The 20,806-nt window shown below is 42.3% G+C and overlaps 1 protein-coding gene across 6 annotated transcripts in view; it reads right to left on the bottom strand.

The window, feature by feature from the left end:
* Nucleotides 1-461: 461 nt before the first annotated feature.
* MYPN (myopalladin) overlaps nt 462-20,806 on the bottom strand; it is a 164,393-nt gene continuing 144,048 nt past the window's right edge. For all 6 annotated transcript variants that reach the window (XM_014574681.4, XM_006125268.5, XM_014574680.4 and 3 more), the window contains exons 20-21: nt 16,062-16,195; nt 462-5,523 (exon numbers count right to left, since the gene is read on the bottom strand). In XM_014574681.4, the coding sequence (XP_014430167.3) occupies nt 5,354-5,523; nt 16,062-16,195 (304 nt within the window). In that variant the 3' untranslated portion in view covers nt 462-5,353. The remainder of the gene's footprint in view (nt 5,524-16,061; nt 16,196-20,806) is intronic.

The following is a 20,806-nucleotide window of genomic DNA, read 5'->3' as shown; positions in this document are numbered from 1 at the left end:
TACTTTTAACGGAAAAGTTTTTCTGTTAAAAGTATTTGCGCAAGAGAGTGTCTATACTGGCATGTGCCTTTGCGCAAAAGATTTGCTTTTGCGCAAAAGCATCCGTGCCCAGTGTAGATGCTCCCTTGCACAAGAAAGTTCCGATGGCCATTTTAGCTATCGGGCTTTCTTGCGCAAGAAATTAACTTGGCTGTCTACACTGGCCCTCTTGCACAAGAATACTTGAGCAAGCAGGCTTATCCCTGAGTGGAAGCGTTGGAGTATTTGCGCAAGAACCACTGATTTTGTAAGTACAAAGTCAGTATTCTTGAGCAAATACTCACGGCCAGTGTAGACAGGCAGCAAGATTTTGCGCAAAAGCATCTGCTTTTGTGCAAAATATTGCCAGTCTAGATGCAGCCCATATCTTTACATAGAGTCCCAAACGATATCACACAAGTTCAGTGATAATTCACTGTTGCCCTCTGCTGCTTACATAAATCTGCTTATAGGTTTTGCTCAGCTTCTTCAGCAATCACCAGCACATGATATCTTATATCATTTTCTACAAAATGTCTCACAGTCTATAGTAATGCTAATCTGTCTGACTGTCTACACAGTCAGACAGATTAGCATTAAATCTACATCTAAACTTCCTGTTTATATTCCCATTTTGGACTCAGTGTATGCAGAGCAGAAGGATTCTGTAGTAATTAACAAGAGTGGAAATTAATTTCTTAATACTAGGGTGACCATATGTCCTGTTTTGACCAGGACAGTCCGCTTTTTAAACCCTGTCCTGGTCATCCCAACTTTTCTGGCAAAAGTAGGCATTTGTTCCATTTCCTCTTGCCCAGCTTGATTAGGGCAAACAGGACAAATGCCCACTTACTTCAAAGTGGGGTGTGGAGGAGGGTGAGTGGTGATGCCAGCCTTGCATGGGATAAGGGAAGGAAGCGGCAGGGCTCAGGCAAGGGGCAGACATGGCTTGACTTGAGCAGCGATGCCAACTCCAGCTTTGCGCAGGGGGGAGGCAGGGCTCAGGTGTGCAGCTTAGGTCAGCCCCATGGAGGGGAGCTAGACACCACACAATATCCCATTTTCTTTTTGAGAAATATGGTCACACACTTAACAAGTATGAAGCTATTTGATAATGTTCTCAATAGTTTTTTATACAAGTTACTTATACTTGACAAAATTTTGTTGTCTTTCACATAGCAAATTTCCCATTTAAGTGAATAGGTATTTTGTTGGATTGTGGGCAACAGAATTTGATCTACAAAGATTTCTGCAAGTTTAGGATCTGACTGATCTCATTTATACCACGTACATAGAAGTATCTCCATTAACTTCCATGTTCAATGTATGCTGATATGAATGAAATTATAACCCTCATCTAGTAAATAAGAGTAAATGATTATGTTGTCAGTTGCCAGTATTCAACTGGCAGATTTTGGTTTAATCTCTCACAATGATAGGTATCAGGAACCTCCACTTGAATGACCAGGGATCAACCCTTCCTCCTTTACAACACTTCTAGCAAGTTGTTCAGTAATACCTCCCTCTTCTCCCCTCTGTCAAATTTTATTTTTAAAATTATTAAGTAAACATTGTCATCCATTGAAATAATAAAAATAAAGATCAAATTCTGTCAAGTCTAAAAATATTCAGTAAAGTTCCTGGCAGTGCTCTGTAGCTTGACTATTTCTATTTATATATAGTGCTACAATTTCTATATAATATTATTACATTGAATCAAAATCTTTTCTTCATTTATACCACTGAAATAGTATGAGGGTTCAAAGTTGTAGATGAGAGCAGAATTGGGCCCTTCTTAAAAAAGAAACCCATAAACAGCATTAATTAAATTTACAAAATCCAATTATTTTCTTTTTAGAAACATTATAAAGTGAACATGAATGACTGTGAAAGCTGCCAGACTGACTATTAGCACCACAGACTGAAGATCTATTTATTTAGGTCAAAAATGTTCAAAAGCAGACAATAATTTGCAGAATCTCAATTTGAGGTTGCCCAACTTCAGACGTGTCTGTTTTCAGAGATATTGATACCATCTCCAACTGAAGTCAGTGCTCTATACCAGTGGCTCTCAACCTTTCCAGATGACTGCACCCCTTTAGATATTTTATATGTCTTGTATACCCCAAGTTCCACCTCACTTAAAAACCACTTGATTACAAAATCAAATGTAAAACTATAAACAATTGTCATAGCACACTATTAGGCCATGTCTACACTACAGATAAGATTGAAGGAGTCACAGTCGATCTTCGGGGTTCGAATTAGCAGGACTGGTGAAGGCAGGCTAATTTGAATTGAGAGGGCACGCCCGTTGATGCCAGTAGTTCTGCTTCTATGAGGAGTAAGGGAAGCTAAAGGGAAAGTGCACTCCCTTTGACTCCCACAGTGTGGAAAGCGCCAAAATTCGAGTTAAGATACTTTGTCTTCAGCTATGCAATTAACGTAGCTGAAGTTACATATCTTAATTTGAACTTATTCCATAGTGTAGACCAGAGGTTACTGAAAAATTGCTTACTTTCACATTTTTACCATATAATTACAAAAGAAGTCAACTAGAATATAAATATTGTACTTATATTTCAGTGTATAGTATATAGAGCAGTATAAACAAGTAATTGTCTATATGATATTTTAGTTTGTACTGACTTCACCAGGGCTTTTTATGTATCCTGTCGGCAAACAGCTAGATAAGTTGATGTACTCCCAGAAGACCTCTGTGAACCCCAAAAGGTACAAGTACCCATGGTTGAAAACCACTGTTATATATTTCTGAAAATCAGGCCAAAGGTGTCTGATATTGGGCACCACAAAATTGAAGCCATTATAATCAGTGCTTCACTGTTGTTGGCCTTAAAGAAGACAGGTGTAACGCAGGCAGCAAAGGTATTTCTACCCTCCCACTAATGTGCCTGTAGGAAACCCAAAGGGCTGTGAGCACATTCATTTTCCATGTCCATTCTTTGCTGCCTGTGATAAGGTAGCAGTTAATAACACTGACTCTGGGTTTTGTGTTTTGGACTCCACTCAGCTAGGAAATACTTCATGACCACATATTTATTTGATCTGAATTCTAGATGGCTCTCAGATAGTAACTCATAGGTTAGATTTGAAAGTGACCCAATAGTGAAAGGCTGTGTATTTCTTTCTTTTTTTAACATACCCAGGACCCCATTAACTCTTATGCTTTTTTATTTTAATATTTAGTACATGACACTTCTAATGTAGGCACATTTATTTGTACTGGTAATTTTTTTTTAAAGCATAGTCTTTCTTTCTTTCTTTCTTTCTTTCTTTCTTTCTTTCTTTCTTTCTTTCTTTCTTTCTTTCTTTCTTTCTTTCTTTCAATTTAATACCTTTAAAAAACCTGTGAAAAACACTGAAGTGCAAAGTAAGCCCCATAAGACCTAAATTACAGCTTCTGTAAATGTGATATTTAAGCCCCTGTATGATTCTAGTTATGACTTGATGGCTGTCTCTGATCAAGTTTAAAGTAGTGGATTAGAACTGCTGAAAATAAAGTTCAAATCATGGAGCTCACCAAGGACTGAAATGTATAGGAAATCATCGTGCATATTCCAAACTTCTAATCAATAAACTCATATAAAAGACAAATATACTGAAAGTGTTTAAGTGTTATTAAATATTCATTGTTAAACAGGTTGAACCACTCTAGTCTGGCACTCTCTGGTCTGGCAACATCCTTGGCATAGCATGATTTTAGTTAGCCAGATGTTCACTTATCATGGGTGTGCCAAGTTTTCCGCGGTCCCATAAAGTTGTTTACAGACACCAGTCTTGGCTCTCAGTGTTCTGTGCTGTTATTTAGCTCTAATTTACCCCTAAATATCTTGTAAGAGCCCAATAAGAAATGGAAGTGTTGGTCATGCTGCTAGATAATATTGATCTCCCATGGTCTGGCAAATTCTTTGGTTCAGCGCTGCTAATGTTCTGAGGATGCTGGACTAGAAAGGTTCAACCTATAGTTTCCGTATAACAGTTCCTGTTTTACCTACTATTTATCAGGGTACAATACTTACTTAAGCTGCTTAGACTAAACACTATGGCTGTGTCTACATTGGCACCCCTTTCCGGAAAAGGGATGCTAATGTAGACTTCGGAATAGCAGGAATAAGAGATCCTCCGGAAAAGGGCTTATTTTCCGGAGAATCACGTCTAGACTGGCGCTTTTCTCTGGCTTATCCCCAAGCCAGAAAAAAGCAGCAGCCATGTAAATGCAAATGCCGCGGGGGATATTTAAATCCCCCGCGGATTTTGCTATTCCGAAGTCTACATTAGCATCCCTTTTCCGGAAAGGGGTGCCAATGTAGACATAGCCTCCGTTTCTTAAATATAATCTTTGTGTGTTTCATATGTATTTTCCCCTCTTTTGATGGTAGGAAATCTACTTGTGATTAAATTTATAAATGAAGAAAGAAATTTTAATTATACCAGGCCACAATTTCTCTTTAGTCAGTTTTACAAATGAGTCATATTATGAGCTTTTTTGTCTGGGCATGTCAAAAACTCAGATGGAAAAAGAGACTTGAATTTGAAAACCATTAAGTTACGAGGTGAATATTCTGTGTGTTTAAAATCAAGAAGTCACTAAAACTAAAAAGGAACAAATATGAAGTATACGTGGAAATATTCAGTAGTTTCAGCTGTGATCTCTACAATATGTGCTTCATACAATATAGGAAGATTAGTTGCATAAGCACACATCTTATATCTTACTGTATAATTCAAAACATCATGTGTACACAAGGCCTGGTGTACACACACACACACACACACACACACGCACAAATATAAATATTTACTGTATATAGCTGTCCTTCCGTGAAATACTATGCTTATCTAACCATATCTGGTATGATCATATACAAAAATTATGTTCCAACTTCTTTTCTTTTCCTTATGCAAATACTTTTAGGAGTACATTCAAAGTCACATTCTTTACTCTCTATCACAGTGTCAGTCCTTTCCTTGGCAGAATCTAGTTAAACACCACAAACCCTTAACTTTGCTTGTTATAGGAGCTTAAATCGAAGCACTAACAGTGGTATTGATTTTAAGTGATAAAAATGATGTCTCTTCACTGTGAGATACTCAGAAAAAGACACAGTACTGAACTTTTTGCCCTACACTCTATACCATAATCATCCTGAAGTAAACTACAATGCAAACATCTTGTACAATATGTAACTTGCAGCAGTTCCAGCATCAGAACACTTACTAAAAACAAGTTGCTTGTAAACCTTAAATGTCTTGGCTTGTACCTTTTTTTTCATAGTTCTAGTATTTCTGCAGGTATAATTGGAACTGTGGATTTTTAAAGTTCTTCACTTTCCACGATGTTCTGGGATGGGGATGAAAACAACTTTGGATTTTCAACAGCTGGAAAGGCAGAAAAAATGTCGAGTCCTTGACCAGTGAGGTTTGCATACCGGCTGCCACTGGGTCGAAACTTTATTGGTAATGGAATCTGTTGGTGCCATTGAGCTGAAAAAAACAGAAACAACAAAGAGGAAATAAATCCAGTGAAGACAACATTTATTTTAACGTATATTTAAAATACCAATGGAAATTTGCACACCTGTTTCAAAAGTGCTGCTTTCTATGTTTTAGTTGGGACTCTCCCCCACATACGTCTGTTAAAAAAAAACCCTGTTACCAGTGTAACTATTCTCAAGTACAGTGCTTTACAATGAAGCAAAATCCTATTGGAGCCAGTAGGGCTATGTCTAGACTGCAAGCCTCTTTCGAAAGAGGCTTTTTCAAAAGATACTTTTGAAAAAGCCTCTTTCAAAAGAGAGCATCTAGACTGCACGCGGAACTTTCGAAAAAGCAAGCCGCTTTTTCGAAAGAAAGCAGCAGGTGAGTCTGGATGCTCTCTTTCTAAAAAGCCCTGTTTGCTTTCAAGAACGCCTTTTTTCGAAAGAGCACTTTCGAAAAAAGGCGTTCTTCCTCGTGGAATTAGGTTTACCGCCGTCGAAAGAAAAGCCGCATTCTTTCGATTTAATTTCGAAAGAACGCGGCTGCAGTCTAGACGCAGGTGAAGTTTTTTAGAAAAAAGGCTACTTTTTTCGAAAAAACCCCTGAGTCTGGACAAGGCCTAGGTGAAATCCTGGCTTACTGAATTCAACAGCACATTTTTCATTGACTACAATAGGACCAAGATTTCACCCATTGAGCCTACTCATGGTTATAAGCTCTACAGTCAATAGTAAGAGTTTGTGGATCAGCAAATAGAGATCAACAAATCCAGAAAACGCCTTCAAGCAGTGAGTAACTTCCCTTCCCATTAGCACTGGCTGGCGCACGGTTTACACGTCAGGCGCTCCGCGATCCAACAGTCACCAGCCCTGGTGGGAGCCCAGCACGTCAGCTGCTTCTGAGCAGCACGGGAGGCCGGGCACTGGTTCAGCTGCACCAAGCCCCGCCTTAAGGTGCCCCAGTGCAGTTCCCAGGTACGGGGCACAGGGTCGGGGGAGAACGGGGCTCAGATTTCCCTGAAAAGGGGCAGAGGAGCAGGGAGTGAAGTGGGGGTGTCAGGCTGGGATCCAGGACTCCTGAGTCTTGTCTCACCTCTGCCAGGGGAGTGGTTCTAGGTCTTAGAAAATAAAAACATAAGAACATAAGAATGGCCATACTGGGCCAGACCAAAGGTCCATCTAGCCCAGTATTCTGTCTGCTGACAGTGGCCAGCACCAGGTGCCCCAGAGAGGGTGAACCAAAGACAATGATCAAGCGATTTGTCTCCTGCCATCCCTCTCCAGCCTCTGACAAACAGAGGCCAAAGACACCATTTTATCCCCTGGCTAATAGCCTTTTATGGACCTAACCTCCATGAAATTATCTAGCTTCTCTTTAAACTCTATTAGGGTATGTCTACACTACCCCACTAGTTCGAACTAGTGGGGTAATGTAGGCATACCGCACTTGCAAATGAAGCCCGGGATTTGAATTTCCCGGGCTTCATTTGCATAAGCTGGGCGCCACCATTTTAAAATCCCGGCTAGTTCGAACCCCATGCCGCGCGGCTACATGCGGCACGGAGTAGCTAGTTCGGATTAGAAGCCTAATCCGAACTAGCTACTCCGTGCCGCGTGTAGCCATGCGGCACGGGGTTCAAACTAGCCGGAATTTAAAAATGGCGGCGCCCGGCTTATGCAAACGAAACCTGGGAAATTCAAATCCCGGGCTTCATTTGCAAGTGCGGTATGCCTACATTACCCTCTAGTTCGAATTAGGAGGGTAGTGTAGACATACCCTTATAGTCCTAGCCTTCACAGCCTCCTCTGGCAAGGAGTTCCACAGGTTGACTACACGCTGTGTGAAGAACTTTCTTTTATTAGTTTTAAACCTGCTACCCATTCATTTCATTTGGTGTCATCTAGTTCTCCTATTTAGAGAACTAATAAATAACTTTTCTTTATCAGCCCTCTCCACACCATTCATGATTTTATAGACCTCTATCATATCCCCCCTCAGTCTCCTCTTTTCTAAACTGAAAAGTCCCAGTCGCTTTAACCTCTCCTCATATGGGACCCGTTCCAAACCCCTAATCATTTTAGTTGCCCTTTTCTGAATCCTTTCCAAAGCCAAAATATCTTTTTTGAGGTGAGGAGACCACATCTGTACACAGTATTCAAGATGTGGGCGTACCATAGTTTTATAAAGGGGCAGTAAGATATTCTAGGTCTATTTTCTATCCCTTTCCTAATAATTCCTAGCATCCTATTTGCCTTTTTGACTGCCGCTGCATACTGTGTGGAAGTTTTCAGAGAACTGTCCACGATAACTCCAAGATCTCTTTCCTGATTTGTCGTAGCCAAATTAGCCCCCATGATACTGTACGTATAGTTGGGGTTATTTTTCCCGATGTGCATTACTTTACACTTATCCACATTAAATTTCATTTGCCATTTTGTTGCCCAATCACTCAGTTTGGTGAGATCTTCTTGGAGTCCCTCACAGTCTGCTTCTGTCTTGACTGTCCTAAACAGTTTGGTATCATCTGCAAACTTTACCACCTCACTGCTTACCTCTTTCTCCAGATCTTTTATGAATAAGTTGAAAAGGATTGGTTCCAGGACTGACCCTTGGGGGACACCACTAGTTACCCCTCTCCATTCTGAAAATTTACCATTTATTCCTACCCTTTGTTTCCTGTCTTTTAACCAGTTCTCAATCCAAAAAAGGACCTTCCCTCTTATCCCATGGCCATGTAATTTACACAAGAGCCTTTGGTGAGGGACCTTGTCAAAGGCTTTCGGAAAATCTAAGTATAGTATATCTACTGGATCCCCCTTGTCCGCATGTTTGTTAACCCCTTCAAAGAACTCTAATAGATTAGTAAGACAGGATTTCCCTTTACAGAAACCATGTTGACTTTCGTCCAACAATTTTTCTTCTACATGCTTCACAATTTTATTCTTTACTATTGTTTTGACTAATTTGCCCAGTACTGAAGTTAGACTTTTTAACATGAATGACAGTTCAGATATCAGACAAAACAGATATCAGACAAGATCACAAAGAGAAAACAGTTTCTTGCCACTTTAACCAGAAAGGACACTCTCTAAATGACTTAGCCACCTGCATTCTGCTACAAAGACCTTTTACATCTGCACTTGAAAGGGAATCCTCTGAACTGTCATTCATGTTAAAATTCGACACTTGCCAACAAGGACTTAACAAGAATTTGAACTTTCTCACCCATTACCAAGACAGTTTCCCCAATTATCACCTGTAATACCATTAACTCACAAACATCCCACTCTCCCTACCTTTAATATCAGCAATTCACAGACACTTACCTTCCTTCCTCCCCCTTCCCACCCCCCCCCCCCGCATCCCCCTTCTGTTCTGCAATGTGATTTGTCCTTTTCATATTTGTTCATTTTTTTTAATTGTATCCTTTGGTATATATGGTTGTGACTACTTTCTTCCACTATTTGATCTGAGGAAGTGGGTCTGGCCCACGAAAGCTCATCATCTAATAAACCATCTTGTTAGTCTTTAAAGTGCTACATTGTCCTGCATTTTGCTTCAACTACCCAAGACTAACACGGCTACATTTCTATCACTACTCTTCATTTTTGTGTAATTCCCCTTTTTGAAATTAAATGCCAGGGTGCTGGACTGCTGAGATGTTGTTCCTACCACAGGAATGTTGAATGTTATTATATTATGGTCACTATTCCCAAGCGGTCCTGTAACGGTTATATCCTGGACCTGATCCTGCGCTCCACTCAGGACTAAATCGAGAATTGCCTCTCCCCTTGTGGGTTCCTGCACCAGCTGCTCCAAGAAGCAGTCATTTAAGCCATTGAGAAATTTTATCTCCGCTTCTCTTCCTGAGGTGACATGTATCCAGTCAATATGGGGGTAATTAAAATCCCCCATTATTATAGAGTTCTTTATTTTGGTAGCCTCTCTAATCTCCCTCAGCATTTCAATGTCAGGTGAATCGGTAATATATCCCTACTGGTCGGTAGGTAGGTGGTCGGTAATATATCCCTACTGCTAATTTCTTATTATTGGAGCATGGAATTACTATCCATAGCGATTCTATTGAACATGTTGATTCACTTAATATTTTTATTTCATTTGATTCTACATTATCTTTCACATACAGTGCCACTCCGCCACCCACACGGCCTGCTCTATCCTTTCGATATATTTTATATCCCGGTATGATTGTCTTAGGAGTATTTGATTAGATCTGGGAGTCTGGGAGCTACAATCCGTAGGTTTTATGGGTTGGGATCCAGGCCCTTAGCCTGTTGAAGTCATAGTTTCCCCTCCAAAAACTGGAGCCCATGCTGCTGAGCTGCCTGTGCCAAGTGCTTTGAATGCGCTACACAAACCAAGGGGACAAGGCAGTGACTGTGGCTTCTTGCAAAAGAAGTTTTAGTAAACTAAAATTAATTAAGAACTACTTTCGAGCATCCATGGGTCAGGAGAGACTATCAAATATGCCCATCTTATCAATAGAGGTAGTGAATAATATTAATTTCAATGCAGATATTGATGAGTTTGCCTAGTTAAAAGCGTGCAAAGTACAATTATAAACAAATACCTAATAGTACCTGACATGGTGATATTTTATAATTATATGTATATATGTATTAATTGATTGTTTATGCAGAACTCATAACTACAATAAATAAACATTGTGTTGTTATTATTATTATTATTATTATTATTATTTATGTATTTTCCCTTTTCTAAGAAATAACTACTATGAATATATACATATGAGGGGGTGCAAATTTATATTCCTGCCTCAGGCACAAAATTAGCTAGCTATGGCACTGGGGAGTTCTATTACACAAGAGTAGAATCCTTTATCCCTTTTGTGTACTGAACTTCAACTCTAACCTTCTTTAAGGTTCAGACTGATTTAGATAAACAGCCTTTTCTTTCTACCAATCACCAACAGAGTTCCTCCCTTCTATTGATTATAAAAGTCATCTGAAGAAGGGGGTTATGCTCACAAAATCTCATGATACCATCTACATGTTTTGTTATTCTTTATGGTGCTACTAAACTATTCATTGTTTTTTTAGTTTTTCTAGTTACAGACTAACTTGACTACCCCTCCGAAGTTTTTCTACTCATGCTATAGTCAACCTAAATTTTTTTACATAGTTTCTCTTACTTGGACCACCTAAACAATTTATTTCTTTTCTTGTGGTTTGCACTCTTTAGGTGTGAGCTATTTATATCTCTTTCACAATTTGGGAAGCTTTCGATATGTTTATTTAAATTTTTTAAAAGATGTCAATCTCTGCGGCTCCCTATGTCTATCAGCTAGTATTAGTAAAAATATAACATGCAATATTCCATAAGGCCACTTTGTGGCAGAAACTAACAAGGATGTGGATTGATTCCATGGCACTGACAGCCTTTTTTTTTCAGTCAGTCTAGTAATTCCTTTTAAAGTATAGATTAAAATGATTAAAAATTCTCATCTTGTGGCTAAGCTAAATTCTCAGCTACAGATCTATAAAGTGTATATGAGCTATCTTATTACACTCCTTAGGGCATTTTAATACCTTACTAGATACACATAATGGCTACTACAGAAAGTGTTCACTTTTGTCTAGTGGTTCATAGCTGCTGAATATAATAGTTTCAGGATGAGTGTTCTACACAAGATGAAATATGCATGATGGCTCTACAGGCTCTTTTGGAAGCATACAAAGTGGCTGATAAATCAAATGAAATGCTCATCTATCTACTTGTAAAAAGACTACGAGTGAACAGAACAAATTCCAGAAAGACCAGAATTTGGATCTAATTTTACATTCAAGTTTTTATTTTTTAACTAGACAAACTGAACAAATGTACAACATATGGACGTGGAGGAAAAGAGTGGATTACTGCAATGGTAAAGAATAAATGAGCCTTTTAGCATTGGACAGATTGATTGGATTTCCAAAGTTGTTCAGGGGCCTAATCAGTTTTTTGAAAAATTGCTATGGATATCTAGTAGTTGCATCCCTGTCATCTTTTACTGGACATTTTCATAAAGCCAAGATAGGCATTTTTTGATGCAGAAAGAGCTCTGATAGAAAGATATATCCATTTATTCAGTTTCTTCCTTTGGCTCTCAAATTGTTCTAGCTGCTGAACTGCATAATTTTCATTTCTCTAACTGGAAAACTGACAAATAAAATCTGAGAGGTGTAGACAATGGAGATAAGAGTCATGCAGGGAGGTTGTTGAATCTCCATCACTGAAGATTTTTAAGAGCAAGTTAAACAAACACCTATCAAGGATGGTCTGGATAAGGGGTAAGCAATAAAATGGGGATGGTACACTAAGGGTACGTCTAGACTACATGGCTCCGTCGACGGAGCTATGTAAAATAGAATACTCGGCATAGTCAAAGAAGCGGGGATTTAAATAATCCCCACTTCATTAAAATAAAAATGGCCACCGTGCTGTGCTGACGATCAGCTGATCCGGCACAGTGCGACAGTCTAGACGTGGCGCAGTCGGCAAGGGAAGCCTTTGTCGACCACTCCAGTAAACCTTGTTTCACAAGGCATACCGGAGTGGTTGACAAAGGCTTCCTTTGTCGACCGCGCCACGTGTAGACTGCAGCGCTGTGCCAGATCAGCTGATCATCGGCACAGTGCAGTGGCCATTTTTATTTTAATGAAGCGGGGATTATTTAAATCCCCGCTTTTTTGACTATGCTGAGTAAACTATTTTACATGGCTCTGTCGACGGAGCCATGTAGTCTAGACGTACCCTAAAGTGAGCCCCTTACAGGTTACCGCTGTGTTTACCTGTGCTTCTGTAAATATGGGCAACTGTAGCTCCTATTGGCTGTGGATCTCTGTTCCTGGCCAATAGTTTCCGCGGGAAGTGGTGTGGACCAGGAAACTGCTTCCGACAGGTCCCCTTGGCTAGGAATGGTCATCTTTGGCCAATAGGAGCTGCAATTGCCTGTGTCTGTGGAAGTGCAGGTAAATATAGCTGGTATTTGCCCACTGCTGGTCTAGAGATGGTGCTTATTCCTGCCATGAATGCAGGAAACTGGACTTGGTGATCTCTCAAGTTTCCTTCCAGGCCTATGATTTTATTTAATTATATGTATAACAAGTAACCTTATGGTTCCAAAACCCGGTTCTCTATGAAATTTCTCTCCATAAATACATAGCTTAGAAACCTTTAGGCTGTGTCTACATTGGCAAGATTTAGTGCAAAAGCAAGTGCTTTTGCGCAAAATCTTGCCGCCTGTCTACACTGGCTGCGAGTATTTGTGCAAGAACACTGACGTTCTACTGCCGTGGTCACCAACTGGTCGATCGCGAGAAGCCCCACTACCTACCTACCTCTAGTGTAGTGCCGGCTTCCCGCATGGTGGATGGAAGTCCTTTCTGAAGCCCGCGTCACTTCCGGGGATTCCGGAAATGCGCGGGCTGCTCCCCTCCCACAGCTCTGTTGTGTGCTGGGGGAGCGGGTGTTGGCCCTGAAGGAGGAGTGCGGAGGCTTCCCTGCATCGCCGGCGCCAGAGGGGAGAGTTGAGCGCAGGGGTTTCCCTGCGCCACGGGAGCGGGGGTCAGCCCCGGGGTTTGGCTGTGCTGTGGGAGGGGAGGCAGTTGGCTGGGCCGGGCCGGGCCGGGCCATGACGCGATGCGGGAGGGGGGTTTGGCCCTGGGGTAGGCGCACGCGGGGGTTGGTTGTGCTGCGGGAGGAGAGGGGAAGGGGGGGATGGGCTGGTCTGCGCTGTGGAAGGGGGGTTTGGCCCTGGGGCAGGTATGCGCAGGGTTTCTCTGCTTCACTCTGGGGGGGGGGGGGAGAAGCCTGAGAGGAGGCAGATGCAGGGGTCTCTCTGCTGCCACCAGCACCCTGTCTCCTCTCCCCACTCTCCTCTCCTCAGACCCCACTCCCCTGTCCCCAGCTACAGAACTCTGTCCCCATTCCCGTCCCCACTCCCTGAACTCTGTCCCCACTGGCACCCTGTCCCCTGCTGCAGAACTCTGTCCTCTGTCCTCCCAGCACCCTGTTCCCTCTCCCCTACCCCCGGCTGCAGAACTCTGTCCCCACAAAATGTATAATTATAAATGCTTCATTTTACATTTAAATAGCATGAATAAAAACCAGACCATTTATTTCATAACTATAAACACATGATTTTAATTTTATATAGTGCATAATTTTAAAATAAACTGTTTATCAGAGTGTGTAAGTAAGGGCTGGGGATAGCAAGTGACGGACAGGAGGAGAATAGAGAGGGTGGGGCTTCAAGGAAGGGGCGGGGCGGTAGATCTTCGCCTGTTCTGAGATTTAAAAAGTGATCTTCAGTGTAAAAAGGTTGGAGACCACTGTTCTACTGTATGAAATCAGTGCTTCTTGCACAAATACTCTGACGCTCCAGCTCAGGGATACGTCCTCTTGCGCAAGTGTTCTTGAGCAAGAGGCCAGTGTAGACAGGTAACATCAATTTCTTCGCAAGAAAGCCCAATGGCTAATATGGCCATCGGAGCTTTCTTGTGCAAGAGAGCATCTACACTGGCATGGATGCTTTTGTGCAAAAGCAAATCTTTTGCGCAAAGGCACATGCCAGTATAGACGCTCTCTTACTCTTACTCAAATACTCTAACGCAAAAACTCTTGCGTTTAGAGTAGTTGCGCTAAATCTTGCCAGTCTAGACGTAGCCCTAATGTTTACGCTGGTAATTGCTTATATTTTTGCTGATTCTGTTTCCAAATGAAGTCAGTGGAAACAGTGCATCTGGCTTGTTTTTTTCTCTCTGTATTGTTTACTGCACATCTTGCAATAAGAACTAACAAAAGTTTTGTTCTGAAGTCATTTATTAAATTGCATGTGACATTGTTTATTAAAGAGTATGTGTATCAGGTCATTAATTAAGATGCAACGAGACATTTACTTTTCATATAAAATGTCACATTTACATTGCTATTATGAAATTACACTATAAATGAATTAGCTGAAAAACAAATAAAATGGCATATTAGGGTACAACATGTGGACTAGTCTGTCTGTTTATCCTGGTGCAAGAGGTGATGCATAGTTCTGCTTCCTCAAGAGGAACTGATTATTATTATTTATTTGTATTGTGGTAGTGCTTATAGCCCCCAAGAGAAATCAGGGGTCCACTGTAACTAGGCACTGCATAAAAACATAGTAAGAGAAGTCTCTGTACCAAAGATTTTTATAGTCAATGTCAATGTCACGAGGCGAGCACTCACCCCCTAAGGCGCCTCCAGTTGGTCATCCTGGGAATTAGCACTTCAGTGCTGGAGCCCTTCCTGCCCTGGTGCCCTTTCTTCCAAGTACTGTCCTAGGTCAGTGCCCCTGCACTCTAGGGTCCTTCCCTCCCAGGAAACCTCTAATTCCCCTCTACCCACCTTGCCTCAGTGTCCCACTGGCAGTCATCATCTAGCTCCTTATCTCAGGCACAAACTGCAGCCTGAAATGGCCACTCATCATTGGCATGGGGGTGTGGACCTGCTGCCTTTGCCTATCCTGGCTGCCTCCTGTAGCCCTGCTAGCCTCAGGCCTGCCTTTTCCCAACAATGCTCTGTCTAAGGAAGCCTCCAACTTCCCTGGCAACCAGGTTCCTTCTGATCCACAGTTAGAGCAAGAGTGTCTGTCTCCTTCCCTTTAGGAGCCCTAATATACCTCCAGCTGGGCCCTAACTGGCTGAATCTGCCTCATCTGCAGGCTACATTCTCTCAGCCTTCTCCCAGGGCTGGGCTTTGGCCCTTTAAGATGCCCCGTCACAGTCAAAATAAACAGGACAGAGAAACTATTATCACCATTTTATAGTTGGGCAACTGAGGGTGTGTCTAGACTATAGGGTTTTTTCAAAAAAAGTAGCCTTTTTTCGAAAAAACTTCCCCTTTGTCTAGACTGCTGCCGCATTCTTTTGAAAGTAAATCGAAAGAACGCAGCAGTTTTTTCGACTGTGGAAAACCTCATTTTACAAGGAAGAATGCCTTTTTTCGAAAGTGCTCTTTCGAAAAAAGGCACTATGTAATGCAAGCTGTGCTTTTTCAAAAGAGAGCATCCAGACTGCCTGGGTGCTTGCTTTTTCGAAAGTACTGGTTGTAGTCTAGACGTTCTTTTTCAAAAGAGGCTTTTTCAAAAGTATCTTTCAAAAAAGCCTCTTTCGAAAGAGACTTGCAGTCTAGACGTAGCCTGAGGAATAGACTGTTTGAGTGATTTGCCCAAGTCACAGAGGCTGTGATAGGGCTGGGAAGTGAACTAAGATCTCCTGAGTTTGGTGAACAGCTCATGCTCTACCTCTCACTTGAGCCCAAGCTGTGATGCAAAGGTGCTAATATGACCATGCATGGTGTGTGTGTGTTACTTACTTCTATCTGTGGCTATATTAGTCTGAGGGCATACTCTGACCCTAAGCTAATAATGGGTATATTTAATTCCCATTAATGTCAATGAAAAGACTACCATTTATTTAGTCAGGAACTGCAAAGAGTATAATGAGTTTTGCTTTGTTTTACTTAATAGTCAATAATAGGACACTTACCATATATATCAAGTCTAGCAGTGCATGAAACAATGCCAGCTTCATTTTTTGCAGACAGTGTGTACCAACCAGCATCTACTTTTTTGGCAGGCTGAATCAAAAGGCAGACATATCCTGTTGTGTCTTGATGCATGCTGTTAAAAGAAGTGTGCAATTAGCATTTCTCAAGTGTGCATCTGCTGTTTAGGTTGACCATCACGTAGATTAAATACTAAACCTTATAGAGTGCAGCTTTACTCTGAGGGACTGTCTAAAAGCAGTAACTTCAAACTCAACACTTGTGCTTCTTGCATGTTCTTAGAATCTGAGCTGTTTAGTGATTCAAACATGTGTTTACACCTCTCAGCCCTGAAGAGCTAAGAGAGAGAGTGAGGTAGATTCTATTCCTTCCTATGCATCAGCAATACAATTGTTAGCAAGTTCCAATTAGTTATTCCTGTGCAAACCATTAAAACAATTATAAAGTTTTTATGTTTCTAATGCAGAAACTGAAGATGCAATATATGAAATGCCAGTTAAACTATAATATTAATATTGAAAGAGAACATTCATATAAAAATAGTAATTAGAGCAAGTTGGAAAATTCACTGTAAAATGGTTTTCTGTTGGAAAATGCAGATTTATTAAAATTGAAATGTTCCAGATTGAATTACTGATTTCAACAAAATCCCAGTGGAAACCTGCCTGATTTCCTGCTAGCTTGTCCACCTATTCAGATCCTCAGCAGTTCACAAGGTGGGATGTCATGGACTGGGATGAGTATGGTCTCTGGGCTACTCTCCTCTCATTACCCACTCCCTGCCATCCTCTGCTATTATCAGCCAGAGCATTCCCCTTCTCCCAGCAACATCAGTGGCAGACAGGAAAAGCACAGATAGGCAGCAAAGATGCTGGTACATTCCTAAATGGGAATATTCCATTTCTTAGGAAATTCTGAACTTCACAATTTTATTGTGATTCAGAATGAAACAAAATCTCAAACATTTTGAATTTCCCTAGTTACGGAAATTCTATCCTCTGTCCAGCTCTCATAAGAACAGTATTCCTAAAAGGTACACCAAGTACACCACTTACTTCACCCATATGGACTATCCTGAGTAGCAGGGCAGCGGGGTAGTGGGTTACATGCACACCATCTTCCCACTGCAGAAAAGATCTTCAGGCCTCATGCAAGCCAGCACAGAAAATAAGCTTACTGGCAATAGAGGGATGAGCCAGGTGAAAGGGCTGACATTTCATGTTCATGTGGATTCATTCATCTTAACATTGTAGGTGGCTGTGGTTAGATTTATAATAGGTAGAAATAACAGCTGAGTAGGGCAGGACTCATAGAGCAGGTCCACATTTCTGGCCTTGGGTTGTGGTGGGGCATACGACCTCTTTGCTCCACCACACAGAGATTGGACAAATACTCAGATTTCCTCTGGATGTTGTGAATTTCCCCCTCCCCCCCCCAAGTAATTAAAAGTGAGGCAAGCCAGGGCAAAGCTCCATCCTGTTTTTAACTACTTAATGGAATAGCCAGCAGGGACCCAATGACTCCATGTTGAACTAATAGTTGGATTTAATTCAAACATTACATTGACCCAACAGATTTACGAAAGAATAAGAATTCTGGCAAATAAATCATCACATATAATTAATTTCTGAGCTAAACAAAACCAAGGAAATATTTTATAGCAGATTTTCTTTTTTCAGCTTGAAAGCTTGAGATGTATTTGAGCCAAAAAGCTGGATTCCAACCACTCCTGAGTTTTAGAAATGTGATTGAAATCTGTACCTGGTCTTGGGTCCAAATTTTGCTGTCAGTTGTTATCTTTCATGTGCTAAACCAGTACTCTAGATCTGAACTTCAGGGCATTAAAAATCACAATCTCAATATTCTAAGAAGTGAATGCAGGAAAAAAATGTATCTACATGTTAACAAACTGCAGCACAGCCCTGACAATGGTTGCATCTGTCCTGGCCTGCTGTGTAATTGCATAGTGCTCCGAGAAAGTATGCACAGAGGACCATGTGGCCGCCCTACAAATATCAAGGATAAGTACTTGTGCTAGGAACGCTGTGGACGTTGCCTGTGCCCTTGTAGAGTGTACTGTCAGTGGAGGCGCGGGTCTACCTGCGCTGTCATAGCACTCCTTAATGCAGGAAGCAATCCAGGAGGATAAGCATTGGGCCAAAACCAGTGAGTCCTTCATCCTCTCGGCTATTGAAATAAAACATTGTGGAGATTTATGGAACTCTTGCCTCCTTTCTATATAGAACACTAGGGCCCTTCTAACATCAAAGCAATGTAGGGCTTGTTCTTTAGTTGAGGCCTGAGGTTTTGGGAAGAATACCGGTCGGTAAATGTCTTGTAATATATGGAATTTAGAGACCACCTTTGGAAAGAAGGCCGGGTGGGGACACAGTTTAGCCTTGTCCTTAAAGAAAATTGTGTACGGGGGCTCCAGAGTGAGGGCCCTCAGTTCCGAGACCTCCCTGGCACAAGTGATTGCCATCAGGAACATCACCTTCAATGACAAATGTTTCAAAGAGCAGGTGGCTAACGGCTCCAAGGGTGCCCTCATGAGACCCGTCAGGACCACACTGAGATCCCAGGGTGGTATCTTTCATAAACCACCTTACTAGTGCTTTTTTTTGTTAAAAAAAAAAAGTAAAAAGTTCCAATACTCCAGGGGAAAAGTTGTTGAGCTCTGACTGGAGGTGCTGGTACTGTTACAAAAAAAGCACTGTGCTTTACCATTGTATTAGTGAACATGGACCTGTGACCCTCCCCAGGGTGAAAGGCTGCAATTGCTTCAGTGGGGACGTAGTGAGGCCTGAATGTCTAAGCAGTAGTAAATAGTCTAAAATTAGAGGGTTGTGGCATGCATTGGGTTTATCTCCTTTTGCTCTGTCTATAGGGCAAAGAGCCTCCACTTGGCCTCGTACAGTGTTCTGGTGGAAGGTTTTCTACTCTTTAGCAACACCTTCTGTACTTCCTGCAAGCAAAGTTGCTCTAGGCCTGTCAACCATGCAGGTTGCATGTCACTAGGTGGAGGGCTGGTAGGTTTGGGTGGCACAGCCTCCCTCCTCCCCAATCCTGAGTGATCAGGTCTGGGACTAGTGGCAGCCTCACCGAGTCCTCCACCACTAACTCTTATAGGGCGGTGAACCAGTGTTGGCGAAGCCACATCAGTGCCACCATGATGACCTCTGACCCAAATCGCCTGACCCTGATGAGGTCTTGTGAATTAGCGAGAAAGGGGGAAATGCATATAGCAGCTCCCAGGGCCACTGTATGTGTAGTGCATCCCTCTGACCACTCTATTCTCCATGTTGGGGTAGGAAGGCCCGGCATGCCAGCCTGACCACCCTGAACTCATTGACATTTATGTGTAGGGAACTCAGCCCCAGGGACCAGGTATCTTGAGTCCAGAGGATTCCCGTGTGGGTTCCCCAGACCATGTCTGATGCATCCACGTACAGCTGCACTGATGGGCTCTGCTTGACAAATGGGACCCCTGCACATACCGTCTCCTCCTGACTCCAGCAGTCCAGTGAGTGGAGCACCGACTCCAGCAGGGTAACCACTGAATCCAACAGTGACCGTGCCGGATTGTGGATGCTCCTCAGTCACCCTTGTAGGGGTTGGAGCCTTAGCCAGGTGCACGTAGGTGCAAGTTGCCATATGGCCCAGCAGCCTCATACATGTCCTTGCTGTGGTTATAGGGGACCTCTGGAGGTCTTCAATCATCGAGTTCATAGTCAGAAACCTGCCTCTGCACAGGGACACTCTTTCAATGGTGGAGTCCCGGAGGCCTCCCACCCCAAACTCTATTACCTGTGTAGGGTCGACAGTGGACTTCTCGTTTATAAGGAGACCTAGCTCGGAGAACAGCCTCCTAGTCACTGCAATATGGCTTATTACTTGCTCTCGAGATGTCCCCTTATCAACCAATCATCCAGGTAGGGAAAGACCTGGATCCTGAGGCGCTTCATAAAAGCTGCTACTGTGACCATACATTTGGTAAACGCTCTCGGTGCTGTGGAGAGGCTGACTGGCAGGACTGTAAACTGAAAGTCGTCCTGACCTACTGTGAATCTGAGAAACCTCCTGTTGATGGGGATCACTGCAATATGAAAATATGCGTCCTTTAGATAGAGGGCAGCGTACCAGACTCCTTTCTGTAGGGAAGGGATAATGGAGGCCAAGGTGACCATCCTGAACCTTGTTTTCCTTATGAACCAGTTCAGGTTTCTCAGGTCTAAGATAGGGTATAGACCCCCTTTTGCCTTGGGAATAAGGAAGTATTGGGAGTAGAAACCCCTTCCCCTGAATTCTTCTGGAACAGGATCGATCGCTCAGAGGTGAAGAAGTGTAGACACTTCCTGTCTTAGCAGAATTTCATGAGAGGGGTCTCTGAGGAGGGACAGGGATGAGGCACGTGGGAAGAAGGGATGGAAAGGAAGGGGATGACGTAACCCTTTGCTACCAGGTCTAAAACCCATTGGTCGGATGTTATCTGGGACCAGCATGGTAGAAAAGGGACAAACAGCAATCAAAAGGGGGTGATGGAGGTGTGACTGTCATGCTGTCCCCAAGCGTACCCTCAAAATGAAGGCTTAGGTTGCTGGCTCAGAGGTGGGGCAGATCCCCAATCTGAGTTGGATCTTGAGCCCCTGCGCCTGCTTGTAACTGGGTCGTTTCGACAACTATTATGGCTCCTCCTCCAAATCCACATTGGAAGGGCCTATCATTT

This window comes from Pelodiscus sinensis, chromosome 8 (genome assembly GCF_052426305.1).
Source record: "Pelodiscus sinensis isolate ZL-2025 chromosome 8, ASM5242630v1, whole genome shotgun sequence".
Lineage (NCBI taxonomy): Eukaryota > Metazoa > Chordata > Testudines > Trionychidae > Pelodiscus > Pelodiscus sinensis.
Note: the sequence above shows the minus strand (reverse complement) of the source record. Positions and strands in the feature narration are given on the sequence as shown.